The sequence below is a fragment of the Montipora foliosa genome, chromosome 5 (genome assembly GCF_036669935.1).
Source record: "Montipora foliosa isolate CH-2021 chromosome 5, ASM3666993v2, whole genome shotgun sequence".
Taxonomy (NCBI): Eukaryota; Metazoa; Cnidaria; class Anthozoa; order Scleractinia; family Acroporidae; genus Montipora; species Montipora foliosa.
The window spans coordinates 46,304,925-46,314,924 of record NC_090873.1 but is presented as its reverse complement, the minus strand read 5'-3'; the positions used below and the strand labels follow the sequence as shown (position 1 = coordinate 46,314,924).

General features: G+C 39.7%; 2 protein-coding genes across 5 annotated transcripts in view; one reads left to right on the top strand and one right to left on the bottom strand.

Moving 5' to 3' along the window:
- Window positions 1-1,502: 1,502 nt before the first annotated feature.
- On the bottom strand, window positions 1,503-5,974 carry LOC138004451 (uncharacterized). Its single transcript, XM_068850969.1, has 3 exons — window positions 5,588-5,974; window positions 4,533-4,677; window positions 1,503-2,581 (listed from the first exon to the last, which is right to left on the bottom strand). The coding sequence occupies exons 1-3, from the start codon at window positions 5,936-5,938 to the stop codon at window positions 2,193-2,195; spliced, it is 885 nt and encodes a 294-aa protein (XP_068707070.1). The 5' UTR covers window positions 5,939-5,974; the 3' UTR covers window positions 1,503-2,192.
- Window positions 5,975-5,982: 8 nt separating this feature from the next.
- LOC138004447 (leucine-rich repeat-containing protein 9-like) overlaps window positions 5,983-10,000 on the top strand; it is a 42,912-nt gene continuing 38,894 nt past the window's right edge. The window contains exons 1-4 of one of the 4 annotated variants that reach the window (XM_068850961.1): window positions 5,983-6,221; window positions 7,627-7,712; window positions 8,062-8,133; window positions 9,566-9,787. In XM_068850961.1, coding sequence (XP_068707062.1) covers window positions 7,644-7,712; window positions 8,062-8,133; window positions 9,566-9,787 — 363 coding nt within the window. In that variant the 5' untranslated portion in view covers window positions 5,983-6,221; window positions 7,627-7,643. Of the gene's footprint in view, window positions 6,222-6,664; window positions 6,696-7,626; window positions 7,713-8,061; window positions 8,134-9,565; window positions 9,788-10,000 lie in introns of all 4 variants that reach the window. The other 3 variants (XM_068850963.1, XM_068850960.1, XM_068850964.1) reach the window with 3 other exon arrangements.

Sequence of the window (10,000 nt, the reverse complement as noted above, 5' to 3'; positions counted from 1 at the left end):
CGAGCTTGTTTCCCTGGGGAATACCTCCATTACACGCGAGGATGGAAGAAGGCACATTCAGATCTTCACATACTGGGAGCGTCCCTCGAGGATGGCAGCTAACCAGCGAACAATGCAGGGATGGAGGTTGAAGTGATGTAGCTTTCGAAGGAGGGTGCAGTGATCAATCAGATCGAATCCTTTTCTGAAGTCATCAAAAAATATAGAGCCCAATCCTGTTCGTACAGCTAAGCCTGTTCGTATCGATACAACATGCACGAGCGACCTTATTCATACCATTCAACGAAAATTTATATATAGGGTGCGTTCCTTTGGGATGATCCGAAAAAGGATCACTAATCCAAGACCACTTGGATCACGGTGCATCAAGGAACCGATGTATCCACTCTGGGAAAGGATTATTCGGTTCCTTTGATACACCATTATCCAAGCCATCTTGAAATCTAAACAAAAGTGGGTGAATGGCGGGTTATCCATACTCGCTCTACTGGTGCGGGTGCCATCTTTTGTTGAAATAAGTTCTCCAATGCTTGCGAGTGAGACATCTGCTCAAGACTCGCTTTACTTCTCATCTTCCTTGCGTAAGCCAAAATCGTTGATGAGAACTGGGAGAGTCGTCTCTGGTCCCGCGTGACTTGCTTCACGAGCACATGAATGATCAGCTTCTCTGTAACAGGATCCGGCTTCGTGTGGAAAAATGATCTGGTGCATCTAATCTCACGGAATTTGAGCAAATTGAAGACGACCGGCTACCACCAGCAATTTATTGGTTTCGTCAAATTGGGGATCTAGCTTAACTATACAATTTCTCTCTGGCAGTTGTTTCTTGTTATACAGTTCTTCAATTTGAGGAAGAAAGGCACCTCTCTGTCTGTTCCTTAACCATACGCAATTTGAGTACTTTGTCTCCTGGGCATACAGTTTACCTTGCTTGGGCTGCTGTCCATGTAATCATAACCACTTAGAATCCACCGAGTTATCCTGACCAAAAGCTCCCAGCGGCCAGGTTTTGTATCTCGTTGCTAGTTCGAGGATACTTTCCTCAACAGACGGCTGGCAAACAATGAAGGTAACTTGCTTGACGTACGTCGCGTGCCCCTTTCGTGGCTTCAACCAGACACTCTTGAACTGTTTATCCAACAGGTGCATGAACTGGCCAGTGACTATAAAGTTGCTTTAGCCAATGTGGACCATCTCACCACAGATCGTTTTCTTTGAAATTCGTCTTGTCAGAAAGTCTGCGGGATTCTGATTTCCTGTCGCCGTGCGTCTGTTCAGTAATAGATTACGGAAGACTTCAAAATGAGGCAAGAACATCAGTGACACACTCGGCGCCACTTTTTGGGTCTTTCTGCAGGTAAGGGAAATAATTTTTTCTTTGGTCGCTTGGGATAAGTATTTTTTTGAGTTGTTTTGTTCTCTACCTTTTTTGTTTCCGGTACCTCCTCCAATAGATCATAGGTCAGAACCAATCAAAATGCGTGCATTATTGAGTCAACAGGTATGGAAACTGCTAGAGAAGGTGTTTATTGACGAGAGAGTCTCACCAATTTTGCAACCTCTGTTGCATGGCGTACCTTAACAGCTTTGCGGTTGTGAATACTGCAATACTGCTGTAGTACTATTTGTTTAGCTGATGCAACTCGGAAATTCTCCAGCCCTCTTGTCTTCAGCACAAAGATAAAGTGCTGATCTGATAATAAGTACCTCTGGTAGAAGTCATTATTTCCAAAGTAGTCCATGGACTTTAGTATTACTGACCTATAGTTGTACAATACTAAAATTTCACTAAATTAATGACCGTAGGATTTTCTAACAGGGCTTCAAGACAACACTTTTTTACAGCTTCTCTACTTTACTTTTATTCCTTTGCGAAACAAAAAATAATTATTCATCTCCTAAGTGTCAATAAAGATCTTTATAATCATTTAAATCTTACTGTTGCTATTGCGACATTTAGTCTGCCCTATGATGCTGCTTTCTTTCATTCCAGAGCATTGAAGGGCAGAGTGTCCACTGGAAAGTACTAAAGGTCATGCAGGGACTTTTCACATTTTCTGAACTCTACCGTCCAGTTTTTGACTAACAAACATCTCTTCTTTGTATCTCTGTATCTGTTTTCAATCAATAAGTTGTGCTTCCTTTCCCTTTCAGAACTTCTTTTCTGTAACAATTTATCATTCTTTTACATTTTAATCCAGATAGTCATCAAATGAACCCTTCCGACCCTTCCCTTGTAAAAACTCGCTGGCTCCTTTGATCGAGTCGTGAATTGCACCAAATTTTACTCCCTTGGAATGCTCATATGTCAGAGCATCATTGAAGGAATCTGCATTGAACACAGCATAGAAGACAGACTTGCGTTCAGCAATGAGTGCATCTGATGGAAATCGGGAAATCAATCGGGCAAGTTTGATGGCTTCTTCAACGGCTTTTCCTTTGGGAACAACTCGATTAACTAATCCCATGCTATGTGCCTCTGTTGCTGAAACTGGTCTGCCAGTCATGATGAGATCTAAAGCTCGTGACAGGCCCACAATGTATGGTAACCTTGCAGTACCACCATCCAACAGTGGAACACCTGCAACAAGACGACAAACCAATTTACTTTGACATCAATCTTTATTCCTATTGTAGCAATTTTTGCCTGTTTGGAGCACTATAAATTTAAATTTATTATCTGCATCAATTGCAGCTTATAAAATTAATGATAATGACAGTTATTGATGATGATGATGCTGATGATGTCACGACAGTCACAAAAGATCTTGAGTCAGAGGATTCATGGAAATGGGTGACAAAGGAAGTCTTCAAAAGAGAAACTGAAAGCCCTTTGCTGCTCAAGATTAAGCTCTGAATACTAACCTTATTTAGAAGATCATGCACGTATATCAGTAGGCTGTGTGGAGTAAAAACACTGTTACGCATTAAAACTTTTAGCTGAAACTTATGTGCAACGGCCCTGAAAAAAAGTTTCAGCACGCGTTGCACCGTGTAACATAAAAGTTCGAAACTCGTTCGGCAATGTTGAAACTGGTCTCAAAATGTTGTTTACATGGCCTTAGCCAGTTTCTGATTGGCTTACGCAGCCTAGCATAACAAGACTGAGCAAGACCAGTTTTACGAAGTGGTGTTACATGGTGAAACTCCATTTTTATCACCACTGTGACTGCTGTGAAGTAGAAAGTAGTTCTACTTTTTGTGAAACTTGTCTCGCAATGGAAGTTCAAAAATGTTTCACGAAACCAACCATGTTACACGGTGCAATGCCTCCTGAAACTTGTTTTGCAGAGCCGTTGCACACAAGTTTCAGCTAAAAGTTTCAACATCACTCGCACAGTGAGCTCCTGTAAAATGCTTGCACAGGAAGACTACAAGAAACCCCATCATGGAGTGTACTCAAACCTTCTGTGGAGGCCATGTCAGAAGTATGGATAATTTCAGTTTGACACTCAGTGGTACCTTCTTGACCCAGGAAAGGTACTGGAGAATGAGCATGCAGAGATCCCCAGGTTTACTATTACAGTATAGAATAAGAAAATCAAACACAACAGGCCAGATATCAGACAAAGGAGCAGAGTAATCCTTCCTTATATTGATGTGATATTGCCTGGGGGAAGAAGCATAACCTGCAAGGAATTTGAATAACAAGTGGAGAACAAAAGAATGTCGAAAAAAGAAAACTGTAGTGATCCCAGTGGTAATAGGAGCACTGGGGTCATTTCCTCACAGACACTTGTATTTCTTGCATCAGTTGAAGATGAAGCATAATTACTGGAGTCTTAAGGAAATCAGCTTTGCTTGGAAGTGTGAACATCTTGTGGGTGTCATGGAGGATGAATGTGAATGTGCATAAACCAATATGAAAAGACCACAATATAAACCGGTGCTTCAAACTTGCCAGAATAATAACAATATAAAAAGAAAAACAATGTGTACCTAACAATCTCTGATTACTTCTGATGTAAATTTATTACCATGGAGATACAGTGCGATGGACTAGCATCCCCTCCAGGGGGTAATAACATTAATTTACTCTGTCCCTTCATGCCACTTGAAACCAGGATAAGCTCTGGCCATGTTAGGCTGCCCCAGCAGGTCGCATACGACTTTACCAATGATTTATTTGGTTCATGTGTTTATATCATTTGTAAACTTTTTCCATAGTCAAGGTCAAACACCAACTGATGACACAAACATCTACCAATAGCAAGAAATGTGTGATGCAGGGTCTGTAATTTTGACCAATTCCATTAGCTTGCAAAGAGATTCTTTTGGATAAAATCAAACCAGTTCAGTTTAATGCACTGTCAAATACTAGGGGATTGTGGAAAGCTGACACCCAAATCATTTAGTTTTTCACAGCCTGCCATTCAAGAGCAAATCAAAGCCAACATCTGATCTCTGAATGAGAAGACTGTTTGCTGGCTTACAATTTCATAGGGTACATGTGTATGTACAAAGAGATTTTTCAGGCCCCGGCCTTTCCTATTGTCTCTTGACTTTTCATCAACAAAAAATGAACTGTTTACCAAATCTCCTGTTGAATATTCCCATAACAGAGTCTTCTGCTGCCACTCTGAGATCACACATCAAAGCTAACTCCATCCCACCAGCAACTGCATGCCCCTCAATTGCACCAATCACAGGTTTGCTCAGCTTGAGTCTTGATGGACCCTAAATTAAGAAGTCAAACAAAACAAATAAACAATATTGCCTTGTTAATCACTCTTCATTGCAGTCTACTATATAAAGGGTGTAGTTCTCACATGATCAATTTCCTGAGCACAGCACCAGTAACAGCCAATGTGACCACCTGGATTAGCTGGGAATCGTGGAGAACTTCAACATGACCTGGACCCTCCATGTCTTACTTTAAAATGGAATTATCACATGGAAAAAGTCACATTCAAAGCATATCACAGAGCCACTAAAAATTAAACAAGAAAACGTCATTACCAATAAAAATAATAGGATACCTTGCAGAAAATCGCAAATCTCAACAACTTCATACTAACACTCCTTCATAGATTGTCCAGAGTAAGCTTATTTAAATATTTAACAATTATTCCATGAGCGTGCGTTGGATATGAGATGATAGATAGCCAACGAGGCGCGTAGCGCTGAGTTGGCTATAATCATCTCATATCCAACAAGCGCGAGTGGAATAATTGTTTTATTAAAAACACCCCCAAAATATAGGAAACTGGACTACAATAAAATAAAAAGGCCCAAAAAATCACGAATATGCTTGCCGTGTTTGTAGATCATGGTATAATAGCTCATAAGCCATGATGGCTTAGCCAATCAAAACTCTCGAATTGCATTGTCCAATGATCCAGTTTTTAATAATACTATTTAAGAATCGAAAGCTATAAAGGGGCTCGAAAACGGGAGACTGCAGACTGTGCAGACCGTCTATAAAATGAAAATTCGGTTAGCCTAATAAGGCCTAAATAACATTCAGGTTAGCCTGTTTACGGTTAGCTCTCAATAATAGTGAAGGTATCACCATATTTTACCCCGGGTCTGCCCGGTTTGCACGGTCTGCAGTCTGCGTTTTGGAGTGACCGCTCGAAAACCATACCATAGGAGCATCTCCTTCGCCAACTGGAGGAACCGATCGCAGGAATGTTTCTGGATCCCTTTTTGACAACTCTTGAAGGTCGTATCCAGAGCAAAATGAGCTTCCTTTACCATAAAAAACTGCCACTTTGCAGTCTTCGTCAATTTCGAAGCTACGAAAAGCGTCTGCTAGTTGCTTAGCAGTCTCAGAATTTACTGCATTTCGTTTCTCCGGTCGAGCGATCACCACATGAAATATTTTGCCATCTTGTTCAGTCTCCACTAAATCACTGTTAAATCTCTTCGCTGAGGATACTAAAGCAGAGATCTTTGGAAAATGAGGCCGTGCAATACGAGTAAGAAGAAGAGCCATTTCTGAACGAAAACACCTCACACCTCCATTGTCTGAGTAAATCCTGGGGCTGAGAGTAGTTTCTAAGAGCAACTGTAAGCCAATCAGAATGTTCGAATTTGAGTCTTCCAGAAAAACATGGCGCCAATTTTACTTGCAGTGATTTTCAGGGTACATTACTCAGCTGAAAACGAATTTTTGCGTCAAAAATGAATGCAAGTAATGTGAGAAGATGAAGAATGCTCAGGAGGGAAAATCGGACAGTTCTTCCTCAGAGGAGGACGAAGAATCTTTGAAAGAATTGGTGAGAAATAAGTGGCTTTCCGCTGATTTCGCAGCTGTGTTGTGGTTTCGTTTCACCTGAATCATTTGTGAGACTTTTGAACCTGTGTGGTTATTCATTTTCTTTATTTTGAATATGTATTCCTTTGTTATGGTTTGAGTTGTTTGGCCAGCAGCTGGAAAGTTAAAAATTAAGCTGAAAACTACATGGTACAACATGAGCTTCAGTTTTCGGGAGCGACACCGCTATGAATCCGTGAGACGATTTGTGTGCCTCCCTTCGAAATGTATAAATTTGTTAATTAATGAGCCGTGACCTAGTCTCATTGTTTAATCAGGTTTTTAATCAGATTTTTTTCATGCTCCTTATTGTTGACATCTTCTTATTTATTCGTGTATGTCGTATTCAATCTTTGCTGTTTTTTGTTTTACCTTTTACGTGATCGATAATCATGATGATTGCAGAGTGGTCAAATCGTTTATAGATTATCAAATGGTAAAAAAATGTTATCTCTCTTATTGTGTTCATGATATATCGTCATAATTATTACTGTTTTACATTGATCGAGTTATTTGGTGTGCAATAATAACATAGATGCCAAGTCTCCAGCTTTCGGCTGGAGACTCCAGCTTTCACACTCAATCTCCAGCTCTCCAGCCAAGCAAGCAAAATCTCCAGCTGAGCTTGGGTTAACAAATATAAAATTATTGTTCCACAAACGTAAAACTGTTCATGATCTGCGAAATCGTGAAATCGACGAGAAATCAGCGGCAAATTGACGAGAAATCAAGAAATTCTAGACCTCAGAGCCCTTTTCTTCTCGCTGCTCGTGTTTGTTTGCCCGAAGTGACATGGTAAAATGTGTCATTAAATCAACTCAGAATGCAGGAAAAGTGATCTAGGAGAACTCAGATTTAAAAATTTTCCCTTTGGGGGGGGGGGGGGGAGGGGAGAGGGCATTCCCCCGCACTCCCCTCGAAAAGTTTGCGCCTTTGTTCCTCGCTCGGATTAGGCGCTCCATTAAATCTCCAGTGAGCCTCTCCCTACAACTTGGCATCTATGTAATAATTTATTTTTGAAGAAACTTTTTACTTACTTACTTATTCATCTTCGTTCCTAGTGGAACATACATGTAGGTCCCCAACTAGAGCACGCCACCTAACCCTATTTTGTGCAGTGCCCTTTGTCTCATTCCATGTGAGATGTTTCCTCTCCAACTCTGCCATTCTCATACGTCGCCAGGTGTGCAAGGGTCTCCCTCTCTCTCGCTTCCCCTGTGAGTTCCACCCCAGTGCCCTCTTGACTATGTGTCCATCTGGTCTCCTCAACGTGTGGCCGACCCATCCCCAATCTCTTTTTCTTATCTCCTGCTCTATCGGTTGCTGCCCTGTTTGTCTCAAAAGCTCCTTGTTGCTGATTTTTCTAGGCCACCAAATCTGCAAGATGTTCCTCATGCTCTTATTGATGAACACCTTCAACTTCTGCTCCAATCCAACAGCCCTTTTACCTTGGGTATTTTGTTAACATTCTGTGATTTGTTTTACCTTTTTTCGTGAATGATGATGGCAGAGTGGTCAAATTGTTTATAGATTTTCAAATGCTAAAAATGTTATCTCTCGTATTGTGTTCATGATATATCATAATTATTACTATTTTACATTGATCGATTTCTTTGGTGTAAGAATAATTTATTTTTGAAGAAACTTGCAAACAGCCCTTTTTTCCTTGGGTATTTTTTTAACATTCTGTGACAGTTGTGAACTATATTATTTTATTTTATTTGTTTTTCTTTGTTTTTTTGTTTGATTTCTTGTTTTCATTCATATTTGCTTTTGTTTTTGATTTGTTCTTTGTGGAGAAGAGAGCAGCGGTTCATTTAATCAAAAAAGCTGGACCCAAAAGGACCAAACAGAAAAGTTCCCTTCAAGAATTGGTATTTGATATTTTGTTTTTCTCTCTGAACTGCACTAATCTACACAGACACCAGTTGCCAAGTATGGTGTACAACAAAGTATCATTGCACATCAAATTATGACACTGTCAGGGGCCACAGAGTACGTTTGAAAGTGGGTAGGCTAGGTTGCTATGGATAATGGAAGTGGAGGGGGATAGGTTAGGAGAAAACAACATCCTCCCCCCCCCCTCCCCCCCACATGGGACTAGATTGAGGATCAGGAAGGGGAGGTAGTGCAGCCCTGTGGTCTAAGGGCTCTTGCTTTGAAATTCCGAGATTCCGAGATTCCAGATTCAAGATGCATTCTGAACACTTGTTAAATTTGATATTGACATTCCCTGATGCAACTTCTCGCCCCTCAGCACTTGTAAATAACCAACTGGTTTGCCCAATGGACAGATGGGATTCTTAAAGAGTTGTGGTTCTGTTCTGCTGTATCTTATTTTGTTGGCCCTGAAAAGCCACTATGGGGAGACTGTTCAACTTAAAGTATGTACAATACCTGTCAAAGGTAAGTTGACAGTCCCTCAAAGCTTGATACACGAAACTCGATTCTTGATCCTCAATTTCTTGAAAAGTTTCAGGCTTAAGTTGAGTTTCGAGTTGTTTGAGGGCTTTTGAGAAAAATTTTGAGACAATTTGTGAGACTTCAGTAAATCAAAGGACTAAATTCACGTGATATAAATGTTTAGCGTGTCTGGGAGATTCATCTCTTGAGCACATATGGAGCACTATAAATGGAGATTAGACAGTATTATTCATGTAGCACTGTGGCACTCCTGAAATGCATTCATGCATGCAAGGCCTAAATACTATTATAAAGGAACAACAACAACGTTAATTACATACAATACAAGTTACAATGAAACGTTTGTTCACCCAAATTTAGCAAGGCTAATTGAGTTGGGTGAAGCAAAGATAAAATAGTTAATTAATATATTTGCAATGACAAAGATTACAAAAGGAAATAATTAATATTTAAGACAAGTCAGCAACTGTATGTTTCTATTATAAAGATGTGAGGTACTACAGTGGAATACAGATTGAGATTCTAGTAAATTGATTGCTGATAATCTTAAGATTCAATAATATTTGGCGAAAAGGTTTACTCTAGATGAAGGATATCACAAAAATTTAATATCAAGTTAAGATTCTTTTGAATAAAAGAACAGAGGAATAGCAATGATAGGGAATTCATTAAAGGCATTTAAAGTGGATTAATTGAATCTTTTAGTTTTTAAGACTAATATCATTTGGCAAAATGCTTTATTCTATGAATAATTTCGCTAGTTTCTAGATAAGAGTCTTCAGAAATTAAAATGTTGAAAAGTAGACTTGTTATTTTCCTAGTTAAGTCGTTCTTTGTAACCTCATTGATTTATTGACACCTTTTCTGTTTTATTACTGTCAGTGCACAGGAAATGGAGTCAAGTTTGAAAAGCTTCAGAAAGGATCAGGCAAAAATGTTATGTCCTTGGAAATGTTCTTTTCTGGCTTTCCTAAAATCATTGGCATGGAGTACTTTCCAAACCTCCTTAGTCTCACTTTGATGGGACAGGAAATTACCAAGCTGGAGAATCTGGATTGTTTACCAAATCTTACAGAGTTGTGTGTGTCAGAATGTAACTTGACTGTAAGTAGAATCATTTACAGTGTGTCTCTTCTTAATTTATGCAATGCATAAGTATGTGGAGAGTGACATTAATGCATTTATTTATTAAGCATGTGTGTGGTGTTCTGTTGAACAACTGACCAAACCCGTCAATATGGAGGAAGAACCGCATTCAATTTAAATTTGATCTAAAATACAAAGAAATTACGTTGGCACTCGGCCTTACAAACGTTC